The sequence below is a fragment of the Capsella rubella genome, unplaced genomic scaffold, assembly GCF_000375325.1.
Source record: "Capsella rubella cultivar Monte Gargano unplaced genomic scaffold, Caprub1_0 scaffold_5, whole genome shotgun sequence".
Lineage (NCBI taxonomy): Eukaryota > Viridiplantae > Streptophyta > Magnoliopsida > Brassicales > Brassicaceae > Capsella > Capsella rubella.
This window is the reverse complement of record NW_006238919.1, coordinates 2,944,826-2,971,378: the sequence shown is the minus strand read 5'-3', so window position 1 is coordinate 2,971,378 and position 26,553 is coordinate 2,944,826. Positions and strand designations below refer to the sequence as shown.

The window sequence follows — 26,553 nt, the reverse complement described above, 5'->3', positions numbered from 1 at the left end:
TTTATAGTTCGGCTATAGGTTTTAAACTGATCGATAAATATGTTAAAATTATTTTGCAGTTAATAAAATATTTTGGTTCGGTTTGGTTATCGTTTTACTAAAAAGAATTTAAAAATAAAACCGAAAAACAATAATTAGGCCATTTTTAACAAAATAAAAATTAAGTTTTCATCAACAATGGCATTAAAACAAGTAATTCGAATTTTATTTAAAAGTAAGCGAAAAACCGGACTTAAAAAAAAAACAGAAAAAACATGGCTAACATCTGTTAATTGACCGAAAACCAAATCGAACCAGATCAACATTTATTTAGTTAATCTCGGCAAACTTCAAATTTACTTTCGCTAAAGGCTAACCAAAAGAACCGAACGAATCCAAAGAACCGAAATCTTATGACTAGAAGATATATAAGAGCAATATTATTTTAGAGCTCTTAAGTTTTGCTCTTAATAATATTTTAGTGTTAAAATTCTAAAAGACTCGATTATTGGCTCTTAAGAGACCAACTTTTTGTTATATAAAATTTTCTTGTTGAAATCTTTAATATATTATAGGAGAGTTCTCTTTCCATTTATGGTGTCCACCTAAGTATCCATATAATCAACATTATTTATTTTATGTTGGACATGTAGTTATACACTTGTATCCGTTCTAGTTTCTCATGTGGAACCATAGAAGCAACCAATATTCAAAAAATCGCTAGTCATTAGCTAGACGCTTGATAGAGACCTAGCATATAAGCGGGATTAATCGTTTGATAATGGGTTCTAATCGGTTTTAAACGTTGATTATTTTCCAAATAATTATGATAATTATTATTTTTCACTGAATATTGACTCTAACTAAATTGAAAACATTCAAAATATAAGACAACATCTCGGAATCTTTATCATTATTTATATAATTTTCTTCCTATTTTCCATTTTTACGGCTAGCAAGTATTAATATTTATTAATTTTATTAAATGTTTTGTCTTTCTCACTTTTCTTCTTCTTCGATCTACCTCATCTCCATGCAACTTTTTTTCTATTTCGTTTTTAATTTATCTAACCGAATTTATAACCGATTTTACTATATTGTAGCGTTTAAGGAGTTTTAGAACTTCCAAGGAACTCAATCACTACTAAAATGGGCCAATACAGTTTTCATATTCTCCTATGATTCAAACAAATTTGTTGAAGAACCCTTTGAATAATATTAACATGCCATGTCCAGACCCGAACTGATATTAACCCAAACCCTATGATGCAAAGCCCAATTAAGGCACAAAATTTCTCTATCAAGCCGTAAAAAATTAACAAGCCCATGCAAAATTTTAAGCCTAAATAAATATAATTAACAAAAATATTAAAAAATTCTTGATCTTGCAGTTTTTAATTTTTTTTCTTAAGTTTAGACTTAGTCCTTTTCCGATGAATGTTTTTTTTTTGGGTAAGAGATAGAAGACAACTATCTCCTATGCTTTATTCAATACCAAGAAAAAAAACAAATTACATATAGAAAATCCGTGAAAAAGAAACGCCGTTCGCATTATTCAGTCTTACTGAATCACAAACAAGGGGACAAGTCTCTAACAATTGAAAACCAAGCGATAACGTAAACATATAGTTCGATAACGAATAAACTAAAAATATAGGTTAACGGCTACTGAAGAAATAAATAATAATGTAGTCATGTTTAAACTTTCACAAAAACAAACATACTTAATTTAATACAACATCAAAGTTTATTTTATATGATTGAATAATAGTAATGAAACTAGATAAAAAAGAATTAACGGGTCATGCCGCCATGGGCGACTGGAGCACCCATCACCACACCTCCTTGGTTCTGCTGCCTCTCTACGTTACCCGCCCATCCTTAACCAAACAAAAATAACAATGTCAATGTTTCTACGGCTACAATAAAACAAATGGACTATAAAACAACATGGAAAAGCAAAAAAAACAAAAAAACACAAACACTTGGCCATATGTGTCTAAAGAAGAAAATAAATACCAAGAGACATATCGAAACCGCGATGCTTGAGTTCACGGTATTGTTGGGTCAAAGCACAGAGCTCACAGCAGAAATGCTTAAGGCAATCTCCACAAGCATTGCCACTAATATTGTATTGAGCTCTTATCTTTTTACGATAGAAACACGAGTAGATACATCCACCACCCGTTACTGCCGTTATCAACGCGTATAGTGCTCCAGCCGTACCACACGCTGCAAAGTTTAAGGAATTATAAACAAATTATAAACCCCTTATTGTATAATTGTTTATTATATAGTATTTAATTAGCTTTGGGCATTCGAGTACTCGTGTCGGGTTCGGGTAAAAACTATTCGGGTTTGGGTTTCTTGGGTAGAAGAGTTTAGGACTCAATAGAGTAAATATAAAAATTTGGTTCGGTTTCGGTTTTGGTTTAGGTCCGAGTCGGTTCGGGTAAAAATTATTATAACCGTTAAAAATCCGAAAATTTTTGGGTACACATATACCCGAAAATTTACCCAAATACCCAATTTTAAGGTAAATTTTCCGAGTTTTTGGATAAATACCCAAATTTCAGGTAAATACCCGGATTTTAGGGTAAAAATTAGGATATTCGAATAGATAATTCAAGTATTTTGGGTCCTAAATTATTTTTATATATTTATATTTTGGATATTTTCGGGTTCGGATTTGGTTCGGGTTCGGGTTTTCGGATAAATCTAAAATTTCGAGTTCAAATTCGGGTCTATTTTTTCAGATCGGTTCCACTTCGGATTTTTGGTTCCGGTTTTTTTTTTTTTGCCCAAGCCTACTAGTATTTATGACAAAGGCTTTCACACAAGTAATTAATAACAACTTACTGGTGGCTCCTTGATCAACAATCTCAGCGACTTGGCCGAATGTAATACATGGACACCAGAACGTGATACAACCTGTATCCATTCATTTTTTTTGCAAGGTAGATATTAGTTAGGTTTTAAATTTCTGCTATAAACCATAGTCTAAAGTCAAATACAATTGTGAAAAGAGTAATTACAGTTGGAGCAGTCGGAGAAGCAATCAAAGAAGCCTGTGGACCATTCTCCTTCAGCATGAGGCTTGCCATGAAGGTGTTGAGCTTCCATTGAGGGAGAGATACTGAGATTGAAAATGTGTTTTCAGATTTTTGTAACATAATGGAAGAAGGATGCTTTGTATATATATAAAGGACATCATTTTCTAAATCCCTAAAATAATTAAGTCAGATATTTTTGTGTGTGTTTTCTTGGAAGTTGCCATCATCGTTTTACTTAATATTCTTCCAACTGACTTTTTACCAACTCTTCTTGGTCATGTGAATTGAGAGGTCATGTAATTTTATTCATTACCAAACAGTTTATGACAAAACGAAAGGTCAGTTTTCTCATCTCACGCCGAACTTGGGCTTTGAAAGGCCCAGTAATAGCAACCTCAAATACATGGTACCAAGTCATTTATTCATCAGCAAGTCTTCTTTCCACAGTTCCTTACTCATCGACTTCTTTTATAGTAGGCCTGCGACTTCGGATCGGATAATACTCGGGTAGTTCGTCATTTGAAAAACGTTTCCAAAAATAACCGAATTACATAGCGGGTCATGTCGGTTCGGGTATCGGGGTTTTCAGTTATTTTTTTCGCTTACCGAAATAAACTGAATGTTTAAGATTCTTGGTTAGATTAGTAAAATCGGATCAAAAATCTCAGTTAAGTGGGGTAATTTCTGTTAATTTCAGATAATTTCGGGTAATTTGGTTATCTCGGGTCGGGTACTATTCCAAGGGCAATATCTAGTCCTCGAGAGCTTCCATGCCAGCAGTAATGGCTCAAATAAGAACATAATTCTCAAGATGTAGTCTCATAATAATTAACTTTCACAGTTTCAGAGTCTAGCAACAAAATATTGATTGTGTACGTAAGTAATTGATAGAGAGGATGAAAATTATTTAACTAGACCATACAGTGAGACTGACAAGTTTTATCCGAGTTACAACTAGATAACATTTTTGATGATTGGTTACATTAATCAACAGATTATATGCATATATGCAAAGATCTATATCACCAAATTCATTCAAGAATATCTAGAGAGAAGCTAATCTTTAACTGCAGATGAAAACCATTTGCCTCAAACTCAACTTTTTAACTACACATAAACTTGCTCCATTGTGCTCTTAGTCACTAAGAAACAAACCCATTTCACCTTTTGTACTCACTACTACTCTTTGTTCATCTTTAAACAATACTCATTATGAAAAATGCTTAGCAAACCAGAACCAAACCCATGATGAAAACCACATTAGCAAACTCACTATACACATAACCTCATAAAGAAGATATGCTCCAATGTGTTATTAACCACTAACAAAACAGACCCATTTCACATTTAGACTGACTACTCTTAAAGTTTCCATCTTTAAGCACTAATCATGGTTAAAATGCTTAGCTAACCCAAACCAACCTCATGATGAAAGTCACATAAACAAACTCACTAACACAGAAACTCATAAAGAAGATACACTCCAATGTGTTATTAGCCACTAACAAAACAAACCCATTTCACATTTGGACTCGCTACTCTTAAAGTTTTCATCTTTAAGCACTAATCATGATCAAAATGCTTAGCTAACCCAAACCAACCTCATGCTGAACACCATCTACAATCACATAGCCAAATGGCCCAAATCTCACATTCCTAGATCAAGCACAATACTCAACTCTCAAGTAAACAACCATAGAATCATAAGCTCCAAACATCAGAAACACAAGTCTCAACATTTAACAAAGATCCAACATCACAAAACCAAACCAACATCAAAACAATACTCATAAGCAACAGATATCACAGCCTAACTTAAACCAAATCAATCAAAGAGACTCATCATGCCTTCACCATCAGAAGACTCCTCTTTCTCCTCTTCAACCTTCTTCTTAGACTCAGCAACCGGCTCAGCCGCAGCACCACCGCCGCCACCACCACCTCCTCCACCAACCATAGCAACAGCTGGACCACCAGAAGACAAAGCAGCCATCTTTTCCCTCCCAGCAGCGATAAGCTCAGTCACATCATGATCTTTAACAAGAGAAAACAACAGATCTATCCTCGATTCATCGATCTCAGCACCAACGGACTCCAAGATCTTCTTCAGATCATTTGGTGTTGGGCTCTCGTTTCCTCCGAGCTTGGCGAGGAGAAAAGCAGCGATCACCTTCATCGTGTTTTGGGATTTTTCGATTTCGTTCTTTGTTTTGACTGCTAGGGTTTGTGAAAGGGCTGAAATGTTTTATCTCTTCTCTCCCATGATGAAGGGGAGATTTTTAGGGTTTTGTTCCGTACGTACGGTACACGAAACAACAGCCACTCGTTTTAATGGGCCTTTAGAGTTATGGGTCTTTAATGGGCCTTTAATGTAAAAGAGATTTTAAACCCATTTTCTGCTTTTGATTTTTTTTTTTTTTTTGGTTCTAAAATCTTGTAATTAATGATATGTTATGAGTTATTATGATAAGATAATCTGAAATTTTTCAAGATAACAGGATCTGGATTTTGATATTATTTGGATAGTCCACATGTTTTTGAATATTTATAAAAATTAATTAAAGCAATAATATAATCTTTTTAAAAATATTATATATTTGTACTTTTTATAAATTTATTTTCATAAAACAAATTACAGTAACCAAATCTATACATGTCAGACCCAAAAAGAAATTGCCAGAATCTGGATTGTTTCCGGGTTATCGAATCTAGATTTATGAAAATTAATTAAAATATAATATACAACAAGTTTAGTTATAAAAATAAAATGATTTTAGATTAAATTTGAAACTCATCTATCAAAATATTTTTAAAACTTTACCTTTTTTTAAAGATGCTAAAATTTCTTAGAAAGTAAAATTTATGATGCAAAAGTTTTTGACATATAAAAGTGAATCAAAATAAAATATCATGAAATTAGGATTTAAAATTTTAATTTACGCTATTCTATAATCAAAAACTTTGATTTGTTTTTACATATAAGAAAAAAAAATATAAAACCTACCTTTATTCTTGGTAATTGATATTTTTATATCGGAACATGCATGGTTGAGTGATTGGTATTACCATTTTCTGAAAACACAAAAACTTCATTATTTGTCAACAAAAAAAATAACACTCCAAATAAAGTTAAAGAACCTACCAAAAGTAAAAGTACTAGTCAACGTGAATTAAAAACATAGCAAAATAATACATTGTGATTCATTATACAAATAAAGAACAAAACTGTCTAAATCTCACCAAAAAAAAAAAAAAAAAGAACAGTTCTAATGGATTCTTTAAATTTTCTCGTATTATACTTTTGTCTTCTCTTAGTTTCTTCTCAAATTACATCTTCCTCTGTGATTAAGATGAAAACAAGTGCTTCTTCTTTTGGTTTTGATCCAACTCGTGTCACTCAACTCTCTTGGACTCCTAGGTTTGTGTTCTTTGTTTCTCAGGTTGTTATCTTGATCTTTGTTTTGTTGTATATGATTTGTGTTAAAGAATGTGATTTGTTTTGTGGTTTTCTCCAGGGCTTTTCTATACAAGAGATTTCTTTCGGATGAGGAATGTGATCATTTGATTAACTTGGTATAGAATCAAACATCTTCTTACGTTTTCGTGATATTTGTGAATTAATGTTGTGGGAATGTGTGAGTTTGTGACTTAATCCAGAAACTTTGTCTTTTCTTGGACTTGAACATTGGTTTTACAGGCAAAAGGAAAGCTTGTGAAGTCTATGGTAGTGACTGATGATGATACGGGTGAAAGTGTTGAAAGTGAAGAACGCACAAGTTCTGGAATGTTTCTTTTCAAAAGACAAGTGAGAGAACTTCAATCTTATACTCTTTTCAAATAATTCACAATGTGTGCTACCTTAAGTCTACTATTCTACGGTGTAATTTTGTTATGTGCGGTATATGCATTGTATTCGACTAGCATAATACACCAATTAGACAAAACTAGTTCTCTAGTTATAATTTGTTTTTTTTTTTTGTAATGCACTTGTTTGTTTAACACATTCAGGATGATATAGTAGCTAATGTCGAGGCTAGACTTGCTGCATGGACATTTCTTCCCGAGGGTATGTCGTATTATCGATGTTTATACTTTTCTAATTCTAATTTCTCACTCTCATCTCTTTTTTTATGTGTTGTGCATCAGAAAATGGTGAATCCATACAAGTATTGCACTATGAGAATGGTCAAAAATATGAACCGCATTTCGACTTCTATTACGATACAAAAACTCTAAAGAACGGTGGTCATCGGGTCGCCACGGTACTGATGTACTTGTCCAATGTCACAAAAGGTGGAGAGACAGTTTTTCCTATGTGGAAGGTAAAAGACATATATCACTTCCTATTCCATAAATTCTCACATAAAATTTGGATATGATTTGATCATACACTTTTATAGGGTAAACTACCTCAGTTGAAAGACGATAGCTGGTCGGAATGCGCAAAACAAGGTTATGCAGGTAAAAGACATTGTATATAGTTTTGCTAATATACACATATGTTTGTATGATTCTACCATTTAATGAAATGTTTTTGGAAATGGTATTTTACATTTTGTGGATATGTATCTTTGTAGTGAAACCAAAGAAAGGGGATGCATTGTTGTTCTTTGATCTTCATCCAAATGCAACCACGGATGAAACCAGCTTACATGGAAGTTGTCCGGTGATTGAAGGAGAGAAGTGGTCAGCAACTAAATGGATTCATGTTAGGTCATATGGTAAGAGACAAATTGGGTGTGTGGACATGAATGAGAGCTGTGAAGAATGGGCCAAGGAAGGGGAATGCGAGAAGAATCCAAATTACATGGTGGGTTCAGATACTAACCTTGGATATTGTAGAAAGAGTTGCAAAGCTTGCTAGATATTAAGAACACCAATTTGGGGTAGAAGGAAATTATAGTCTCATCCTTGTTAATTTTTAGTGTTCAATTATGTTCCTTATGGTTCATATAATTAGACAAAAACTTGATCATGAATCATGATAACGGAATTATATCAAGGTTTCATATACAATTGCTATATGAATTTCGAAATGATAGTAGTTGTCTAGAACTATGTCATGCCCTTGGAAACTCTCTATATCTAATGAAATGTAACAATCATGCAACTAGCTTAATTATGTAAGAGCGAAGATCTATATTTTCAATGCAGTGTAACAATCGTCGGCAAAAATATTGATCTAAATGTATCGAACCAAAACATAACCAAAATGAAGTAAAAATCGAATAGATACTAAACTTAAGAACCAAATATAATAAAACAAAATCGAATGGTACATAACTGAAACTAAACCGAAACCAAACCAGAAATAGAATGGATATCCGAAATATAATTATATACTTGAAAAATATATATTTTTTATACCAAATAACGAGAAAATATCCAAAAAAAATAAAAATATCTGAAAAACCAAATTGAAAACTCGAAACTATCCAATATATGAATCAAAACCAATATGAAAATATCTAAAACCCCATAAATATCCTAAAATATCCAAAATATCTAGAACTTTTCGGTTTGAGCCAAAACAAAAATAGCCGAAAATATCCGAAAATAATTCGGTTTTAGTTCAGTTTCTCGTTCAAAAACTGAAACCAAACCGAAAAGATACTAAATGCTCATAATCAATAAAATTCGAAATCAAATCGTACCAAACCGAACATTTGAATGACCATAACTAATACCAAAAAAATCATACACTTTTGTCGGAAAGAAAAAAAAACACAAAAATATATGAAAAATATGTAAAATACTGTATATATTTATTTTGTTGGTGGTCGGACAAACAAAAATCCCTACCTCTTTTATATGAGCATCGATGTTTCAGTTTTTTTACAATTGTCTACAAAAACAGGTTAAAAAGACATGGCATAATTATATCAAAACACATATGGTTGTTAGATTCACCAATAAATCTAAATAAGTTCCAAAGATAACAAAAAAAAAGATTATAGTATTAAAGATCTCATTACTCTACTACTCTTTGCCCCCAAACGAATCAAAAATCCACTCTCTTGAATCCAAATTCTTATATACAAATATAATCTCTATATATTAATAATGAGTTAATTACTCAATAAGGACTTTTCTCAATGGTATTTTTGTTTTTGCCATTTTATGTTAAATCTTTTAGATTTGCCACTTTTATAGATCTAAAAACACAATTTTACATATTATGTTTGGGTTTTCTTGGTTCCATTTTTTCTTAGGGTTTATTATTTGTTATGATATATATATTTTATCCAAAAAAATCATAAAATCACATATTTTAACAAACTTAAAAATGGCAAATTTATAAATTTTTAGTGAAAATAGCATATTTATAAAATTTGAGTTAGAAAGTGGCAAATTTGAGTTGGATTATCATATTTATTAACTAAAATAAAGAAAAATAATTAATTAATTAGCAAAAAATGTTATTATATTTTAGTCAACGGGGGAAATTAAATAAAAAAACCAAAGGCCGGAAAAAAACAGTGGGCGTAATAAAGACTCCAAAACCAAAGGGGACATAATTGTTAAATCACAAAACTATGGGAAACAAATCTAACAAATAAGAAAGTTACAGTTTCATCATCTTCTTGGTCTTCGTCGCCAACAAGTCTTTCTCACGGGATTTTCTTTTTTTGTTTTTTCGATGGATTCTCTGAATTTTCTCGCATTTTCCCTCTGTTTTCTCTTGATTCTTCCAGAAATTTCATCTGCACCAACCCGTTTCTTCACTCGATCGAGTAAAAGGTTAAGAAGATTACACGATTTGGATTCGATTGTGCTACTTTTCGAATTTTGGTTTTTGACTGTGAAAGGTTTGGTTTTGCAGAGATGGGTCTGTGATTAAGATGAAAACAAGTGCTTCTTCTTTTGGTTTTGATCCTACTCGTGTTACTCAACTCTCTTGGACTCCTAGGTTTGTTTTGCTGCTCTTTTGTTGTGTGTGTTTAAAGTTTTGATCTTTGTGTTTAAAGTTTTGATCTTTGTGGTTTTTTTTTTTGCAGAGCTTTTTTGTATAAAGGGTTTCTTTCTGATGAGGAGTGTGATCATTTTATCAAATTGGTATAGAAATCTTGAAATGGATTCTTAAGTTTTTTGTGTTTGATTGTGAAGAGCTTGTGATGATTGAAGTTTTTTGGATATAGGCGAAAGGGAAGCTTGAGAAGTCAATGGTTGCTGATAATGAATCTGGTGAGAGTGTAGAGAGTGAAGTACGGACTAGTTCTGGAATGTTTCTCTCCAAGAGACAGGTGAGTTATATAAGCTTTACAAGTTGTTTGAATCCATAGATAAATCTGATGGTTATTGTAAAGATTTTGGATTACTTGTTTGAAGCTGTGGTTTGTATATCTTGATTGATTTTGTGTGTTTTGGTTTGTGTGTACAGTCATTTGAATTTTATGATGTGTTTTGTTTCTGAGAATGATTGGTGTTACGAGGTATAATGTGGCTTTTGTATGTACTGGATTCAGATTGTTTACTCCACCAATTAGACAGGATTGTTTGCTATTACTCGTATATTTCCTGCAACAATGTAGAATTCTGCTTCTTCGCGTAGACAATGTAGTTGGTTGAATGCAAATCTGGCTATTCTAGAGGTTGTGTAAGCTTGAACGTTAAGATTTTTATGCTGTGCAGGATGATATAGTGTCTAATGTCGAGAAAAAACTTGCTGCGTGGACCTTTCTTCCCGAAGGTATTTCCGTCCATATGTACTTATATTTCCCAGTTCTGTTTCTTACTGTAGCCTTAAGTAGCTTACAACTTCTCATGTCCTTTTTTTCTTTCTGTGTTGTGGATCAGAAAATGGGGAATCCATGCAAATATTGCACTATGAAAATGGTCAAAAATATGAACCACATTTTGACTACTTTCATGATCAGGCCAATCTAGAGCTTGGTGGTCACCGAATCGCCACTGTATTGATGTACTTGTCCAATGTTGAAAAGGGCGGAGAAACAGTGTTTCCAATGTGGAAGGTAAAGAAAGACATTATCTTACTTCTGGTTCCATGAATTGTCATCTATAATTGGATTTCATTTCTTGAGTAGCCTCATTTCAATTGAATCACACATTCTTATAGGGCAAAACAACTCAACTGAAAGACGATACCTGGACCGAATGTGCAAAACAAGGCTATGCAGGTAAAAACAGTGTTTATAGTTTGACATCTATACTCATGTAGAATACTCTAGATTATCTTGAACATGTGTTTGGTTTAAAAGTGGAAAATGAGAAAACCAAAAAGCTCAACACAAATATGATTGTAGTAGTATTCTATGATAATGAAAGGTACAACTTTCTCTCGAAATGGTATAGTGCACTATCTGAAAATCTTCCTTTGCAGTGAAACCAAGGAAAGGAGATGCATTGCTTTTCTTTAATCTTCATCCCAATGCAACCACAGATCCAACCAGCTTACATGGAAGCTGTCCAGTGGTTGAGGGAGAGAAATGGTCAGCAACCAGATGGATTCATGTAAGGTCATTCGAGAAAGCGTTTAAGAAGCAATCTGGGTGTGTAGACGAGAATGACAGCTGCGAAAAATGGGCAAAGTCAGGGGAATGCCAGAAGAATCCAACTTACATGGTTGGTTCAGATAAAGACCATGGATATTGCAGAAAGAGTTGCAAAGCTTGCACACCTTAAGAACAACAAGTAAATCAAAGATCTTATTAAAGGATGAAAATTTTTGTATAGCGAAAAATCGGGTTTTCGCCATTCGGGTAGAGAAACGAGAAACATTTCGTCGATAGAATGAAAAATTTAGAACTATATACTAAAAAATAATTCTGATTTGGTTTCATGTTCAGTTATGCTCCCATGGTTCATAACTAGAGCAAAACTTAATAAAAGTCAGTTTAATATTCCATCATCCACAAGCAAGCAATACATGATAACTGAATTATGCATTATTCTTATACAATCAGTAGTAGTGTACATGAGATAATAGTTGTCTAAACTACGTCATGCACTTCGAGACTCTATATTTCTAATGAAGTGTAACAATCATGCAATTACCGTTAATTAGGAGCCTTCAAGCATGAGATCCTCACCTTCTCTTTCTCTTTCTCTCTCTTTAGCCATGTCTCAGAGCTTTTGCATTGCATCACTCTCTTTCCATAAAGCCTTTGTTGTTGTACTTTCAGACATTTCTCAGCTTCTTCATCTTCATCTTCTCTCTTGTGTGTGAATACCCAAAAAATGGGAAGACCACCATGTTGTGACAAATCCAATGTCAAGAAAGGTCTTTGGACCGAGGAAGAAGACGCTAAGATCCTTGCTTATGTTGCTATCCACGGTGTAGGGAACTGGAGCTTGATCCCCAAAAAAGCAGGTTTTTCCAAGAAAATCTCTACTTTCTTTTAAGCAATCTCATCTCCTTATACAAGTCTTGAGTTTTTATTCGTTCTTTGGTGCAGGACTGAATCGATGTGGGAAGAGCTGTAGACTGAGATGGACTAATTACCTAAGACCTGACCTTAAACATGACAGCTTCTCTCCTCAAGAAGAAGAGCTTATTATTCAGTGTCACAGAATCATTGGCAGCAGGTAATGAAGAAACCTAATTGCTAACTAACTTCTTAACAATGAGACAAGAATCTATCAAACTTGTTTTCACATTGTTAATAATATCTTCTGATCTTTTCAGGTGGTCTACTATTGCACGAAAGCTTCCGGGAAGAACTGATAACGATGTGAAGAACCATTGGAACACGAAGCTGAAGAAGAAGCTGATGAAAATGGGGATAGATCCGGTGACTCATAAACCGGTGTCTCAGGTCCTTTCAGAATTCAGAAATATTAGTGGCCATGGAAATGCATCCTTCAAAACAGAACCATCTAACAACTCTGTACTCACACAAACCAACTCAGCCTGGGAAATGATGAGGAACACAACTATGAGCCATGAGACTTATTTCAACAACTCTCCTATGATCTTTACGAATCCCGGTTCATCTGAAATCCAAACTACTCCATTCCATTTCTCTAACCACTCAAATCATTTGCTTAATGGAACCACATCTTCATGTTCTTCCTCATCATCTTCTGCTAGTATCACTCAGCCAAACCAAGGAACTCAAGCACCGGTTACTAACTTCTGCTGGGACGATTTCCTTCTCTCGGATCCAGTCTTACCTCAGAGTTCTCAGAAACAAGTAGTGGGATCCTCAGCTACTAGCAACCTCACGTTTGCACAAAACGAGCATCATTTCAACCGCCAAGCCGAATGCAGCTCGCAGAAGATCGTTTCGGACCCCTCTCGTTCCGCGAGTTCATTTGTGGATGAAATATTGGATAAAGACCAAGAAATGCTGTCACAGTTTCCTCAACTCTTGAATGATTTCGATTATTAGTTACATCCTTCTTTCCATTGTTGTTGCTTCTCTTTCAAGAACTATGATTTTTCAATAAGTTATATCTCTTCACTTATTAGTACCAAAGTTATTCCGATACAATGATGTGTTTCATTAGTTACATACTTAACTCAAATTAGACACCTTTTGGTAAAAGGAACTTATCCTCTGGCTGCGGAAGAGGGTTTAACATTTCTCCAATTTATCGTCTTCCCTACTTCGAAGCTCTTAACACATTTGCAAGCTTCAAAGTCGAAAACTTTTTCAGCTATGGCGGTTTTGTTATCATCATCTCCCATAGTCTCTCCACTAGGAATCAACATCGACACGAATAAGAATCTGGGTGTCTCGTATTCTTCTTTCCCCCAAATTCACCTCTTCAGAGTCTCTGCTCCACTGCGTATTCGAAGATCAGTCGTCTCGAGCCGTAAAAGTGTGAACTTTTGCATCTTTAGAGATTTCTGTTACCAAAAGTTTTGTCTTTTCTCAGTTCATGTCTTGTGGGTTTTCAGATTCAGGAACTGGTTTAGCAAGCGAAGATAAGAAATTGTTGCTGGAACGATATGGTTATGATGCTAATGATGACTTTGGGTCTCAATCTAAGGTAGAATTCAGTTGTTTCGTTTTGGTTTCTGATATTTTGTTTGAAAGCTGAAACTTGAATACGTATTAATGGTTTTAAAAACACATTGTAGAAGGCGAGAAGGAAAGAAGAGAAAATGAGTGGAAGGAATAGTCAACAAGTAGAAGAAGTTGTTGTGGTACAGCCAAGAACAACTCATAGGTTGCTTCAGGTGTGTATCTGCTTGTTTCATTTTCTTTCTTTTGGGGGGTTCTGTTGTTTGATTTCCTCAAGTTGTTGTGTGTTTAGGTTCTTGCAGGAACGGCCAAAAGAAAGAAATTGCTTTCTCTTAAGGGAATGGATGTGAGACCTATGATGGAAGTTGTTAAAGGAGCAGCTTTTGGGATTCTCCAGGTAAGAGTAATGAGAAATTGTGATTGAATTGTTCTGTGAGATTAGCATTCCAAGACTGAGTCTTTATCCTCATTTTGTAGGCTGCTGGTGGTTGTCCAACGTCTCTGCGTCCTGGTAGGTGGTTGGATTTGTACAGTGGTACAGGATCTGTTGGAATTGAAGCAATCAGTCGAGGATGTTCTGCGGTATTTAAGAAATAATATCTGTCTTGCATGATCTTGTTTGATTCTCTTTTATTTAAGTGATCACTAAACATGTGTTTCCATCTTGGGTTTGATTAATTTAAACACAGGCACACTTTGTTGAGATGGATCCTTGGGTTGTTTCTAATGTTCTACAACCAAACTTGGAACACACTGGGTTTGTTGATGCTTCGGTTATACACACTGCTCGGGTCGAAAACTTCTTGGAACGTGCAGATAAATTAGTAGGCATGTCTAGTCTTGAAGATGTTAAACAGTTTTAATTTTCATTGCTCGTTATTACTTGCAAACTTGAGCTTTCAATAGTATCGATTGGTTAAGATTATTTTTTACTATCAGGCAAGGATGGAGCATTTGATTATATCAGCGTTACACCACCTTACATGGAGGTAGATTATGAGGTTCTGATGGATCAGGTTGCTAAGTCGCCAGCCATTGGGGAAAATACATTTATTGTGAGTAGCTATGTATTTTCCTTCTTAAACCATCTTTGAAGGATTGGGTCAATGTGTAATATTCTTTCTCTTCCAAACAAAATCTGATATAGGTGGTCGAGTACCCTTCACGAACAACAATGCTTGATTCATGTGGATGCCTAGAAAAAGTAATAATTTCCCTTTTATTGCTTGTTTGATGAATGGGGTTGTATGAAGTATGAATGTTGATGAAACAAAATTTCTTGCAGATGACTGATCGAAGGTTTGGCCGGACACATCTGGCCATATATGGACCAAAATGGGCTCAGAAGCCAAGAAAATCTTAAAACCGCAGTGGAAATCAATGGTTACATCTGGTCATTTTTTTTGGTTAAAAGCAATGAACAGAGGCTAAGATTGAAGTGCTAGTTTATTCCACCTATTAATACTAGAGTAAGTTACAGACATATCAATGCTTTGACTTGCAGAATCTGCTTCTGTCATGTGATACAAGATCATTTCATTTTCATATCCTTTTCTTCCTGTCACATATTCTTAGTGTCTCAGTTTAAATTTTTGCAGGTGATTCTGTAGATCAGTCACCATTTTTGTTTGTCGCCAAGTCCTAAGATGGAAACAAGTTGCAGACTTATGATAATTGTAAAATCGGTAATGGTGTATGTTGCGATGTGTTTTTGTCACGCAGAGATATAGCTGTATGCAGTTGGAGATATAAAGTCATTTAGATTTTTCCTTTTTGTCCATTACATATGGCTTCTTTTGATACCCTTAAGGTCTGAGAGATCAACTTGCCAGACATGATTTCTATATGTATGTATCAGATACATCAATAACCATCTTAAGCATTTCTTCTAATATAAACAAAACCTTTACGACAGTGACATAACTGAGGTATGTGTCGAATCATTCTTTCCCTTCGTCTAATTTAATCTATTTTGGTAAACAACTCTTCAATAGAGCATGTAATTTGATATCTCTAGAGGGAAACAGAGGCATGTCTTTGCCCACACAATCACTGTGAGAATCAAATTTTATAAGGACACTATCCTGACCATGTGTAAGATCCCTAAATGATATAGAGGAAACAGATATATAGTAATGAAATTGTGGGGTCAGGTCTGTGTAAATTTTGGCTTTACTATGTAGAAGGCAAGCTTCTCTTTCCAACCAAGGCCAAAAAGAAGTTTGCTTGTGTCATGGAAACAAACTGGCTCAATCTTCCCTAGCTGTCAATCAGATATGGATTCTTTTCTTTACAATTTGGATATGTTTCTAAATATATTTTCTTAAGAGGTTATCTTTGCTGCTAAAATGGTTCTTGGTAGGGAGGGAATACTTAACAAGGAAGAAAATTGTGCTCTAGCTCCTTTTTCACAGGTTTGGTTCTTTAATTGTGCTCTAGCTCCTTTTCACAGGTTTGTGTTAGTTACTTAAGCGTTGTTACATACTTAATTGATTATCTTATTGTTTAAAGGAAACATCCAAGCGATCTAAGATAGTGGTAAAGGAAAGTAGTAGGCTTGCTAATACTCAGTCACAAAAGCTACACTGTCCTATGCTTTTAAATGGCTTATAATATATGTAGTTAGGGGAACTTGTGAGGTCCCCAATGGTTTGCTGCATGAAAATTCACAAATCAAAGCAAAGGAAAAGGTACTTAACGGGCCCATATGTTACATAAAGATATGTTTTTCTTAACTTTCACTTCCTCTTGCCTCCTCTCTCTCTTTCTCTACGTGGACAACTACGTATGTATATTGTTGCTTTGTGTGCTTCATCTTTAAATAGGGCCAATCACGGATTTGTCTTCCAAGGTATATAAAAACAACCTAAATGCTTGTTTTTTGCTTCCCATTTCGCTTTCCCCTTTTTTTAGCCTCTCCTGTCCAAAGATCTCTCTCTATTTATGTGACAGTCACTTCACCAACATCATGGATGTTCTGCTCAGTTTATTCTTGGGTTTGGTTGGTCAGTTGTTTATGTTAAACAGGAAGCTGTAGGGACATAAGGTTGCAGTATGGGTGGAAATGGCATTAGAGCTTTGGTTGGAGCTGTTTTGTATTTGGGTATGATTGTGTTTCTTCTTGTCGGTATCTTAGCAAACTCTGCATCAAGTGTTCCATCAACAGAAAAGGTCAAGACTCTGCGGTTCAGTGGTAAGGATGTGAATCTGTTTCATGTTAGCAAGCGTAAAGTTCCAAATGGACCTGATCCTATCCACAACAGGTTCTTAATCTTCCTCTTTCGAATTTTTCGATCTTTTACTTTTCCTTCTTATAGTTTGTTATCAGGTTTTCTTGAACTTGGTATTAGTGTTTCCTCAAATTCCAGATTTTTAAATGTCACTTTACACAGATACCAATAATCACTGGTTTCTAAAAAGATCATTACTTAGCATGCAGAATTGATGTTTCTTCCTTCTTTTCAGTGTCACTGGCACATTTTGTGTCCATTATAGAACTCTTGTCTTTTGAAAGCAGATAATGTTATCATGTTGTAGTCAAAAGCTTCTTCTTTCTCTAATTTTTATGCCTTAAGAGAAATTAAAGGCACTTGTGAATAACTTTGACCACTTTACTTAAAGTTCTACTACTACTGCATAAAGAACTCAACTTTACTGAGCTTTTGTTTAAAACTCATTTCTTCAGGAAAGCAGAAACTTCGAGACGGCCACCAAGAGTATGATAAAACTCCGATATATACTACGACGTGTATGGTTTGCAAACATTTAGGTCTTTCTACCGTTTCCAGACACATAGTGAATTACGCGACATCTCCATTGCATTTTTCACGTCAAGAAGCTACTCTTTTTCCTCCGGGGCAATCCAAAACTTTCAAATTCAGAGATAATGCTATGAACTTCATAGTTTTGTGAAGAAGTCTTGGCTCTGTTTTGCAAGGTCTCTTTACTTGCTCTGTAGCATTTGGGAAGGTGAAGTCTTTGCGCTCTCTCTCTTTCTTTTCTTTTTAGAACACTGTGTCTGAAGATTGAAGTCTTTCAGAGGATTGATGCAGATATTAAGAGCTTTGTAGGGTTTTGTAATAACATTTGTATTAATTATTATAGGCTTATGTCTTTTTATCTAACTCTCTATTTTTTCCTGTTTTCCTCATCTTTCTTTATATGCCTTTTCTTTAACTTTAAAGTTTGCTTTTTTATGTTTCCCTCTGGGCTTTAAAGCAAACCATTAAACTAAAGTTTGCTCTGTTTTCAAAATTTCAATTTCTTGATTGTTATTACATATATATATATATATCTCCCACTCCAATGTTATTGCTTCTTAATAGATGCTTGTCCTTGCACAACTTTAGAATCACATATGTATTCATTTTTGGGTTCTTCTGAACTTTGGGAATCTTATATTCTCTGTGTAATTTGATAGCATCTTACAAAGTGAAAATTACAAAAGGAGTGAGTGACCCATAGATGCAAAGCTTCTCTTTCTCTCTCTTTCTTTGCCTTCTTTAGCTTCTTTTCTGGGATTGATTTTGACTGTATCGAGAAGCAGACCCTCCTAAAGTAAGATTCTGCAGAGAAATCTTCTTTATCCTGTTTCTGCACTTTCTTTTTGTTCTTAAAAGAAAACACAAGTGAAAATTGTTTTTGTCACTCTTCCAAGACTGCAGCCAAGAAAGAAAAAACAAAGAAACCCATGTTTTGTCTCTTGGAACAGTTCTCTTCAGAAACACCAAAGCAACATAACATGTCTTTAAGACTTTGACAAAAGAGAAAACACATAACAATATACACTTCTGTTTTTTACAATAACATATAGTGTCTCTACATGTAGTACAAGGTGATATAGGCAACAAATAATTATAATACTCCTGATACATCTTCAATGTAATTTTTTCTTCTTTATTCCCTCACTCCCATAATCATCAAGGTTTCATTTCACGCAGTCTCGTTCTCTTGCGTGTCGAAAATTAAAGGGAAGTCGTCGTCTTGTTCCGAGAATGAATAACCTTGTTTGTCAGCAATACCTTTCAGTGACTGGTATGCTTGAAACATTGACCATCTCTCTTTAGGACTTGAACTCACACAATTACAAGCAATCTCAACAAATTTCAAGATTTCTTCGTCATGTCCTTTCCCCCGAATGTTTTCATCGAATGCATCGGTGAGTCTTCCTGAGCTTTCAAGCTGTCTCACCCAATCCACCAAAGTTCCTTTGAAACCTTCACCTCCTAGAGCTTTTTGCCCTGTTGCCAACTCCAAGAGGACAACACCGAGTCCATAAACATCGCCTTTTAGTGAGGCTAGCATTGTGGTGGAATATTCAGGAGCTACATACCCAAACTCTCCTAAGTCACCAGTCATGAAACTGCTCTCGTTGTTCTCCGAGTGAACCATAAGCCTTGCAAGACCTGAATCTATAATCCTTGCATCAAAATCCTCATCAATAAGAATCACACTAGAACAAATGTTTTGATGAAGTATTGGAGGTCTACATCCATGATGAAGCCAAGCAAAACCCCTTGCAGCACCTAAACCAATCCTAAACCGAGTCGACCAATCCAATTCAACCCCATTTGAATCCAGCAACGAGTGAAGCGTCCCGTTAGACATGTACTTATAAACAAGAAACTTCTCTTCTTCCACAATACAGAATCCAAGAAGTGGAGCTAAGTTAGGATGACGAAGCTCCCACAACTGATTCATCTCATACCTAAACTCCCTCTCCGCGAGCTTACATGTACCCAAATGCTTAACCGCAAGCGCTGAGCCATCAGGAAGAAGCGCCTTATACGTTGTCCCGGTTCTAGTGGAAACAATAATGTTCCCTGAGCTGAAATAATTAGTTGCAGCCATCAAATCCCCAAGTTTAACCTTAACCAAAGGCTTCTGAAACAAAGAGACTTGAGTAAGCTTATGACTACGAAGTCTCTGCCCTAAACTACTAACTCCTCCTTCGGTTAAACCGCCTCTTCGTCTTTTACTCCACTTCAAATGATAATACCACCAAATCCCAAAAGCCAACAACATTGATGCAGCAGCACCAAACACACCAGCTGCAATTATAATAGCAAGATTCTTCTTACTCAATCCACCACAGCTTGAAGATAAAGGACGACCACAAAGACCTTTGTTCCCCTCAAAATCATCAGATGAAAACCTCTGTGAGCTAAAGAACTCAGGTATACGACCTGTGAGACCATTGTTAGCTACAGAGAACCTCGTTAACCTCCCTAAAGCCGAGAACTGAACCGGGATTTGACCCGAAAGCCGGTTATCAGACAAAACCATAGAGTTCACAAAGCTACACTTAGCTAAATCAGGAGAAATCTCACCATTCAATTCATTGTTTGACAAATCAAGAGACACTAAAAAAGGCAACCAAGAACAGAGCTCTCTAGGGATGTTACCAGACAAACGATTACTAGAAAGATCCAATTTTTGTAAACTCCCACAATACTGAAGAGACTCTGGGACTTTACCAGACAAACCCATGTCTCTAAGCTCAAGATTGATAACCCTATTCTCTTGATCGTTCCAACAAGACACACCAACGAATTTACAGAGAAACCCAACAGTTGTGTTTGCAAAGTTCCATGATTTCAAGATTCCTTGAGGATCTGTAAGAGAGCTTTGGATTCCTCTTAAGCATCTTATGTCGTCTTCATCTGCAGCCATCGAAGGGTAAACAAAACAGAGGAAGAAGATGAGTAATAAAGGAAGAAGCTTTCTTGGTTTTGAGTCGATCTCTTCCATGGATGATGATGAAATGGTTTCAAAGGTCTCTTCTGGGTTGTGGGAAGAATTAAAGATTTGTACTTTTATTTGTGTTATCTGCCAATGAGAGTTGCAGAGAGAGAGAGAGAGACAATAAGCCTGTAAGTCATACTCAGACGTGTTGAACGGTCGTCGCAAGGATTATTAGAGTAGTCGTCGACTTTGTTGTCTTTTATTTCTAATTTAATTATTATTTATTATTGTTTGTTTATTCCTCACGACCGGAAAATTTAGTTATTTTTTATTAATAGTTTCAAAGCAATAAAAATGATATTTCGAGTATGTTTTATCTTTTAATTTTTATTCTTTAAGTTGACTTGTCTAATAGATTGATCCTTTTTTCATTAGTACGATATGTTTGTTAAATATATAATTTTGATCACAGTAATTTTGAAATTAAAAACAATGTTTCTTTTGTGAAACTAAAAACAAATACTCTTTATTTCCTAAAAGATAGTTTTTTTTTTGTTTTTTACATACATATTAAGAAAACATCTAAAATTTGATGATAATTGCGATATTTTTTTTTTTGTGATTCAAAGTTTTTTAAAATTTTAAACAATAATATTTATGAAGATGAATCTTTCTCGTCGGAATCTGAAGAGTTTCACCAGAGAAAGATCCGACAAAGGTTAAGTTTGAGGAAGAAAGAAGTGAAGATGAAGATGATGAGTCTCCTCAGCAGCTTCCTCTGAGGAAGCACTCATGTGTGATTTGTAAGAAATAGTTTAGCTCTGGTAAGGCTTACGGTGGTCATGTGAGGATCCATTCAACTAAGTACAACAACAAGGGAAACATGAAGAAGAAGTTGAAGATGAAGAACAAGAAGATAAAGATTGGTTTGGTGAAGAAAGACAAGGAGAAAGAGATAGATCTAATCACGACTGACATGGAAGGTAAGATTAGGTGTTGTCTATGTGGGAAAGAGTTTCAAACTATGCACTCTCTGTTTGCGCATATGAGAAGACATCCTGACCGGAGTTGAAAAGGGGTAGGACCTCCTCCACCACCGGAGAAGTTCAACCTAAGCTACTTGGGATGATGATGAAGAGGATGATGATGGTGAGGAAGATGGGAGGATGATTCTGGTGTGAGGAGTAGATCCATGATGATGAGTGATGTGACTCAGGATGTTCAAGAAGATGTTTGTATTCTAATGATGATCTCTTACACTTCAAACAATTGCTATGATGGGATAAAGAAAAATATGGAATCACCCAAATCCGAGTATGAGGATAGAGATGAAAACTGAAGTGAAGGTGAATAATCCTCGAGATGAAGCTAAAAGATCCTTAGGGTTTGATCTCAACCAGCCTCCTCACCATGAAGATCATCCTTATTCCTCTTGGAACTAGTTGTGGTTTTCAATCCATGGAGTAGCTTTCAAATAATCATGTTTTAACATATTGTCCTATGAATTTTACATCTATATGCATGTGTTATCCCTAACTAGGCTTTTGTACATAATGAAATCCTTGTTTGGTTCAAAATAAATAAATAAATAATATTTAGTTATTTATTTTGAAATTTGTAAATCTTAATTAATAATGCATTGATAATTTAAAACAATTATCTTTTTGAAACAAATTTTATCTCCTAGAAAAATCATCTTTTTTAGGATTGAGTAGTAAAAATCAAAATACTAAAATGCTTTTGGTTTTGGTCTTTCTTGACATTTTGGTTATAAGTATGTTATTGTGTGTCAATATATTTAGAAAAGATATCTAGGTAAACGTCATTAATATTTAGACACTTCGTAAAACACTATTTGCAATTATTAGTCCAACGGACTGCACACTATTTGCACTAATTATCCCAAATGACATATTTGGATTACACTATTTGCAATTATTAGTCCAAATGATATATTTTGATTACAACAATAATATAATGGACAAGAAGGTAAACTATCTAACACATTAATTATACATATGTAGACGTCCTTCAATTTATATGTCGTGGAAGAACTTCTATTTATATGTCGGATTTCTTACTTCTTTCTTCACTTTCTATCCTTCCTTTAATCTCTGTTCTGGTATAACACAATCAAACAATAACATGAGTGATTACGTTCGCAAGTCTTTGCAAAATCTCGATTTGGGGATAAATGATGAACCGGTGCCTCTTCCATCGGATCTTTGTGGACGTGCGGTGAATGCCAATCGGTTTTCTCTGATTGTTTCAGTGGTTAATCCTAAGAAACAAAACCTCCGTGCCATTGTGAATCAAATGCTGAAAATTTGGGGTTTTGTTGATGATTGTCGTGGTCGCGTTTTGGGTGACGGAAGGGTCTTGTTCATCTTCAAATCGGAAGAGTCAATGAACTTGGTTCTTCGTCGGGGTCCTTCGGCGTTTAATGAGTGGATGCTAACTGTCCACAAATGGTATCCGAATATCAGTGAGGATGGGATGAAGATCATACCGTTTTGGATCCAAATAAAAGGAATTCCGATCATGTATTTGTCGACGGCGATGGTGAACTGTATTGGTGATAATCTGGGTCATGTGGCTGGTGTTGATTTTGATGAGAATGTGAACTGGGTTGAATTTGTTCGAGTGTGTATCAATTGGAGTATTGATTCGCCGTTACGTTTTCAGAGGAATTTCCAATTTGTCGCTGGTGAGAACACGATCCTCAAGTTCCGGTTTGAAAGACTTCGCAACTTTTGCTCCCGCTGTGGTTCTCTTAAACACGATGCGAAGGAGTGTGAGATGGAGTTTATGGATGCTGCTGCTGAAGAAGACGACAATGGTGATCACGAAGACAACCCAAATGCAGATAATGTCGACGAGCCTGAGAATGAGTACAACCCGGCTGAGCCTGCTTTCAATCCTGATGGTCCTGCTTATCACCTTGATGCTCCGGTTTACAACCCTATGGAGCCTCCAAACCTTCCGGAAGGTGCTGCATATGATACTATATCTCTGGAAACTGTGGACCATGCTGCTCTAATCCCAGGACTGCAACTGTTTCCCACACGCAAACGCCACCAAGAGTTCATCATCACAGAGTCAGATGACTCTTCCCTGCCAAGCGCCTTTGAAGACACGGAATTAACTGCGGAACGACTTCGTTTTTTGCATTCCAAATTTGCAAAAGAAAGGGAGTGTGCTGATAACACTTGGACAGACACGGCTTCAAAAGTTTGCTTAGCATCTGTTTCTAACTGCAAGAAGAGAAAGAGCTTGGAGTTCTACTACCAACGTTGTGAAGAATCGGAGGATTTGGCGGCCCTGAGCCATATCCATAAGAAGGAGAAGACTGAATCGTTTGGATCAAGCAGCAGCCCAGCTGTGAACGGAGGCGCGGGGGGCCCGGTACCCCCATTGTTCCCCCCATGAGAGTCGTCTCATGGAATTGCCAAGGAGTTTGCACTCAGCTGACTCAAATGAGATTAAAACGTTTATGTCGTATTTTTAAACCTAATGTATTATTTCTGTGTGAAACACTAAATAAGTGTGATGTTGTGTGTTCTTTTGCTTCTATTTTAGGATTTTCTAATGTTATAACTGAACCACCTATTGGAAGAAGTGGTGGTTTAGCAATGATGTGGACAAATAATGTAAGTTTATCCAAAGTTTCTCAGGATGAACGTATGATTGATGTTCATATCAACTATAATAATATAAGTTTTTATTTGTCTGGTGTGTATGGTAATCCAGTTCAAAGTGATAGACATATGTTTTGGGATCAATTACAAACGTTAGGTAGTACTAGAAATGCTCCTTGGATACTTGTTGGTGACTTTAATGAAATTTTAAATAATAATGAAAAGATGGGAGGTCCTTTGAGGGAAGAATGGACGTTTAGAGATTTTAGGTCCATGGTTACTTCTTGTAATCTTCAGGATCTTACGTCCAAAGGTGATCGGTTTTCTTGGGTTGGAGAACGACGTAATCATACGGTTAAATGCTGTCTTGATAGAGTCATGGTGAATGAAGAATGGGCAGCTACCTTTCCTACTGCTTTAACGGAGTTTTTGGGCTTTAATGGCTCTGATCATAAGCCAACATACACTACATTTACTTCTACCTACACAAATCACAAAAAACCCTTCCGTTTTGATAAGAGATTGATTTCCATTCCTGATTTTGATCTTATTGTGGAAAAAGGATGGAATCTATGTAAGGCTAATCGATCATATTCTATTGGTGATCAAATCTATGATTGTCGACTAGCTATGTCTAAAGGGAAACACATGTCCAACATCAATGCAGCCAAACGCATAGTATACTTTCAAGATGTCCTCAACAAGGCTATGGAGAGTATGAATCGTACTCATCGTCAACAAATACCAAAGCTGCAAAGAGAGCTCCAGTTAGCTTATAATGATGAAGAATATTATTGGAAAAATAAAAGTAGAAATACATGGATGACTCTTGGAGATCGTAACACTGGGTTCTTCCATGCGAGTACGAAAACTCGATACGCTAACAACTTTATTTCACTTATTCGAGATGACCACAATAATATATATCAAGGAGACAAAGAAGTTGGAGATCATGCCCAAGAGTATTTCACTAATGTATATACATCGAGTAATACTCCAGTAGCACCTATAGATTTTGGTGATTTCCCTCCCACTGTTTCTTCGATCATGAATGATGACCTCACCAAAGATTTTAGTGCTGCCGAAGTGTTTGAAGCTGTTTCTTCTATCGGCGATGATAAGGCACCAGGACCTGACGGATTGACTGCTCGTTTTTACAAACAATATTGGGGGATCATAGGAGATGATATAATTATGGAAGTTAAAGATTTCTTTGCAACCTCCTTTATGAAACCAGGTATCAATCACACAAATATATGCATGATACCTAAAAATGACAAACCATCCACTTTATCGGATTACAGACCCATTGCCTTGTGTAATGTACTTTATAAAATAATTTCTAAATGCCTAGTAAATCGGTTAAAAAAACATCTAAATGGTATAGTTTCAGACTCTCAAGCTGCTTTCATTCCGGGTCGACATATAAATGATAATGTTATGATTGCACATGAGGTGATGCATTCTTTAAAAGTAAGGAAAAGAGTTTCACAAAATTATATGGCCATTAAAACTGATGTTACTAAGGCTTATGATAGAGTGGAATGGGATTTTTTGGAGGTTGCGATGAAATTATTTGGTTTCTCGGAAATTTGGATTAATTGGATAATGGCTACAGTTCGTTCTGTCCGTTATTATATTTTAATCAATGGCTCTCCACAAGGTTTAGTCGTTCCAGAGAGAGGTATTCGTCAGGGGGACCCTTTATCCCCATATCTTTTTATTCTATGTGCTGACATTATGAGTCACCTTATTAGAACTCGAGTTAAAGATGGAGATATTCGTGGAGTTCGAATAGGCAATGGTGTTACACCAATAACTCACCTCCAATTTGCTGATGACTCTCTTTTCTTTTGTCAAGCAAATGCTAGAAATTGTAAAGCTATTAAAGAAGTTTTTCAAGTCTATGAATACTACTCAGGGCAAAAAATTAATATGACTAAATCTCTTATAACTTTTGGCTCAAGAGTAGATGGACATACTCAAACTAGACTAAAAAACATTCTAAATATTCCAAATCATGGGGGTGGGGGAAAATATTTAGGTTTGCCGGAACAATTTGGGAAGAAAAAGAAAGAAATGTTCACTTACATTATTGATCGAGTCAAACAACGTACTTCTACTTGGAGCGCAAAACATTTATCACCGGCTGGAAAAGAGATAATGTTGAAGTCAGTCGCTTTGTCAATGCCTGTATATTCGATGTCTTGCTTCAAATTATCGCTTGGTATTATAACGGAAATAGAATCGGTTCTTCAGAAGTTTTGG

The 26,553-nt window shown here is 35.4% G+C and overlaps 8 protein-coding genes and 1 pseudogene across 9 annotated transcripts; 6 read left to right on the top strand and 3 right to left on the bottom strand.

Annotated features, from left to right (window-relative positions):
* Positions 1-1,703: 1,703 nt before the first annotated feature.
* Positions 1,704-3,122, bottom strand: LOC17886736 (protein PLANT CADMIUM RESISTANCE 2). The gene is made up of 4 exons (XM_006291929.2): positions 3,015-3,122; positions 2,839-2,910; positions 1,999-2,211; positions 1,704-1,859 (listed from the first exon to the last, which is right to left on the bottom strand). Exons 1-4 carry the CDS (start codon positions 3,100-3,102, stop codon positions 1,774-1,776), a joined length of 459 nt encoding a protein of 152 aa, XP_006291991.1. The 5' UTR covers positions 3,103-3,122; the 3' UTR covers positions 1,704-1,773.
* A 1,589-nt stretch (positions 3,123-4,711) lies between these two features.
* Positions 4,712-5,289, bottom strand: LOC17885050 (60S acidic ribosomal protein P2-3). The gene has a single exon (XM_006292008.2). It carries the CDS (start codon positions 5,206-5,208, stop codon positions 4,858-4,860), a length of 351 nt encoding a protein of 116 aa, XP_006292070.1. The 5' UTR covers positions 5,209-5,289; the 3' UTR covers positions 4,712-4,857.
* Positions 5,290-6,301: 1,012 nt separating this feature from the next.
* Positions 6,302-8,011, top strand: LOC17887402 (probable prolyl 4-hydroxylase 6). Its single transcript, XM_006290342.2, has 7 exons — positions 6,302-6,450; positions 6,548-6,605; positions 6,730-6,837; positions 7,041-7,098; positions 7,179-7,354; positions 7,433-7,493; positions 7,610-8,011. The coding sequence occupies exons 1-7, from the start codon at positions 6,302-6,304 to the stop codon at positions 7,894-7,896; spliced, it is 897 nt and encodes a 298-aa protein (XP_006290404.1). The 3' UTR covers positions 7,897-8,011.
* A 1,581-nt stretch (positions 8,012-9,592) lies between these two features.
* On the top strand, positions 9,593-11,893 carry LOC17885933 (probable prolyl 4-hydroxylase 7). Its single transcript, XM_006291456.2, has 8 exons — positions 9,593-9,773; positions 9,856-9,942; positions 10,031-10,088; positions 10,172-10,276; positions 10,665-10,722; positions 10,830-11,005; positions 11,110-11,170; positions 11,374-11,893. Exons 1-8 carry the CDS (start codon positions 9,673-9,675, stop codon positions 11,673-11,675), a joined length of 948 nt encoding a protein of 315 aa, XP_006291518.1. The 5' UTR covers positions 9,593-9,672; the 3' UTR covers positions 11,676-11,893.
* A 271-nt stretch (positions 11,894-12,164) lies between these two features.
* LOC17887002 (transcription factor MYB35) lies at positions 12,165-13,417 on the top strand. Its single transcript, XM_006291441.2, has 3 exons — positions 12,165-12,363; positions 12,449-12,578; positions 12,679-13,417. Exons 1-3 carry the CDS (start codon positions 12,231-12,233, stop codon positions 13,382-13,384), a joined length of 969 nt encoding a protein of 322 aa, XP_006291503.1. The 5' UTR covers positions 12,165-12,230; the 3' UTR covers positions 13,385-13,417.
* A 167-nt stretch (positions 13,418-13,584) lies between these two features.
* Positions 13,585-15,845, top strand: LOC17884835 (putative rRNA methyltransferase YlbH). Its single transcript, XM_023783379.1, has 10 exons — positions 13,585-13,817; positions 13,897-13,988; positions 14,080-14,178; positions 14,256-14,360; positions 14,441-14,545; positions 14,653-14,791; positions 14,903-15,018; positions 15,111-15,167; positions 15,249-15,432; positions 15,562-15,845. Exons 1-9 carry the CDS (start codon positions 13,655-13,657, stop codon positions 15,324-15,326), a joined length of 954 nt encoding a protein of 317 aa, XP_023639147.1. The 5' UTR covers positions 13,585-13,654; the 3' UTR covers positions 15,327-15,432; positions 15,562-15,845.
* Positions 15,846-15,969: 124 nt separating this feature from the next.
* On the top strand, positions 15,970-18,107 carry LOC17885949 (CLAVATA3/ESR (CLE)-related protein 25). Of its 2 annotated transcripts, none has more exons than XM_006292655.2 (3): positions 15,970-16,653; positions 16,974-17,226; positions 17,649-18,107. In XM_006292655.2, exons 2-3 carry the CDS (start codon positions 17,018-17,020, stop codon positions 17,683-17,685), a joined length of 246 nt encoding a protein of 81 aa, XP_006292717.1. In that variant the 5' UTR covers positions 15,970-16,653; positions 16,974-17,017; the 3' UTR covers positions 17,686-18,107. The 2 variants fall into 2 exon arrangements, with proteins under 2 accessions (XP_006292717.1, XP_023639148.1); XM_023783380.1 differs by lacking the exon at positions 15,970-16,653 and adding an exon at positions 16,668-16,814.
* A 589-nt stretch (positions 18,108-18,696) lies between these two features.
* Positions 18,697-20,860, bottom strand: LOC17887201 (inactive LRR receptor-like serine/threonine-protein kinase BIR2). Its single transcript, XM_006290647.2, has one exon. It carries the CDS (start codon positions 20,711-20,713, stop codon positions 18,896-18,898), a length of 1,818 nt encoding a protein of 605 aa, XP_006290709.2. The 5' UTR covers positions 20,714-20,860; the 3' UTR covers positions 18,697-18,895.
* A 443-nt stretch (positions 20,861-21,303) lies between these two features.
* Positions 21,304-22,089, top strand: LOC111830452 (annotated as a pseudogene).
* The last annotated feature ends 4,464 nt before the right edge of the window (positions 22,090-26,553 follow it).

What these genes read in the sequence shown, in the direction of transcription:
- LOC17886736 (XM_006291929.2), bottom strand. Translation starts at nt 3,102, where the DNA reads ATGGAAGCTCAACACCTTCATGGCAAGCCTCATGCTGAAGGAGAATGG. An exon ending in CTTCTCCGACTGCTCCAACT is followed by an intron (nt 2,911 to 3,014) that starts GTAATTACTCTT and finishes GAATGGATACAG; the next exon opens with GTTGTATCACGTTCTGGTGT. An exon ending in TGTTGATCAAGGAGCCACCA is followed by an intron (nt 2,212 to 2,838) that starts GTAAGTTGTTAT and finishes TAAACTTTGCAG; the next exon opens with CGTGTGGTACGGCTGGAGCA.
- LOC17885050 (XM_006292008.2), bottom strand. Translation starts at nt 5,208, where the DNA reads ATGAAGGTGATCGCTGCTTTTCTCCTCGCCAAGCTCGGAGGAAACGAG.
- LOC17887402 (XM_006290342.2), top strand. Translation starts at nt 6,302, where the DNA reads ATGGATTCTTTAAATTTTCTCGTATTATACTTTTGTCTTCTCTTAGTT. An exon ending in TGTTTCTTTTCAAAAGACAA is followed by an intron (nt 6,838 to 7,040) that starts GTGAGAGAACTT and finishes TAACACATTCAG; the next exon opens with GATGATATAGTAGCTAATGT. An exon ending in ATGGACATTTCTTCCCGAGG is followed by an intron (nt 7,099 to 7,178) that starts GTATGTCGTATT and finishes GTTGTGCATCAG; the next exon opens with AAAATGGTGAATCCATACAA.
- LOC17885933 (XM_006291456.2), top strand. Translation starts at nt 9,673, where the DNA reads ATGGATTCTCTGAATTTTCTCGCATTTTCCCTCTGTTTTCTCTTGATT. An exon ending in TGTTTCTCTCCAAGAGACAG is followed by an intron (nt 10,277 to 10,664) that starts GTGAGTTATATA and finishes TATGCTGTGCAG; the next exon opens with GATGATATAGTGTCTAATGT. An exon ending in TGCAAAACAAGGCTATGCAG is followed by an intron (nt 11,171 to 11,373) that starts GTAAAAACAGTG and finishes CTTCCTTTGCAG; the next exon opens with TGAAACCAAGGAAAGGAGAT.
- LOC17887002 (XM_006291441.2), top strand. Translation starts at nt 12,231, where the DNA reads ATGGGAAGACCACCATGTTGTGACAAATCCAATGTCAAGAAAGGTCTT. An exon ending in CTTGATCCCCAAAAAAGCAG is followed by an intron (nt 12,364 to 12,448) that starts GTTTTTCCAAGA and finishes TCTTTGGTGCAG; the next exon opens with GACTGAATCGATGTGGGAAG. An exon ending in CACAGAATCATTGGCAGCAG is followed by an intron (nt 12,579 to 12,678) that starts GTAATGAAGAAA and finishes TGATCTTTTCAG; the next exon opens with GTGGTCTACTATTGCACGAA.
- LOC17884835 (XM_023783379.1), top strand. Translation starts at nt 13,655, where the DNA reads ATGGCGGTTTTGTTATCATCATCTCCCATAGTCTCTCCACTAGGAATC. An exon ending in AGTCGTCTCGAGCCGTAAAA is followed by an intron (nt 13,818 to 13,896) that starts GTGTGAACTTTT and finishes GTGGGTTTTCAG; the next exon opens with ATTCAGGAACTGGTTTAGCA. An exon ending in CATGTGGATGCCTAGAAAAA is followed by an intron (nt 15,168 to 15,248) that starts GTAATAATTTCC and finishes AATTTCTTGCAG; the next exon opens with ATGACTGATCGAAGGTTTGG.
- LOC17885949 (XM_006292655.2), top strand. Translation starts at nt 17,018, where the DNA reads ATGGGTGGAAATGGCATTAGAGCTTTGGTTGGAGCTGTTTTGTATTTG. An exon ending in CCTGATCCTATCCACAACAG is followed by an intron (nt 17,227 to 17,648) that starts GTTCTTAATCTT and finishes TCATTTCTTCAG; the next exon opens with GAAAGCAGAAACTTCGAGAC.
- LOC17887201 (XM_006290647.2), bottom strand. Translation starts at nt 20,713, where the DNA reads ATGGAAGAGATCGACTCAAAACCAAGAAAGCTTCTTCCTTTATTACTC.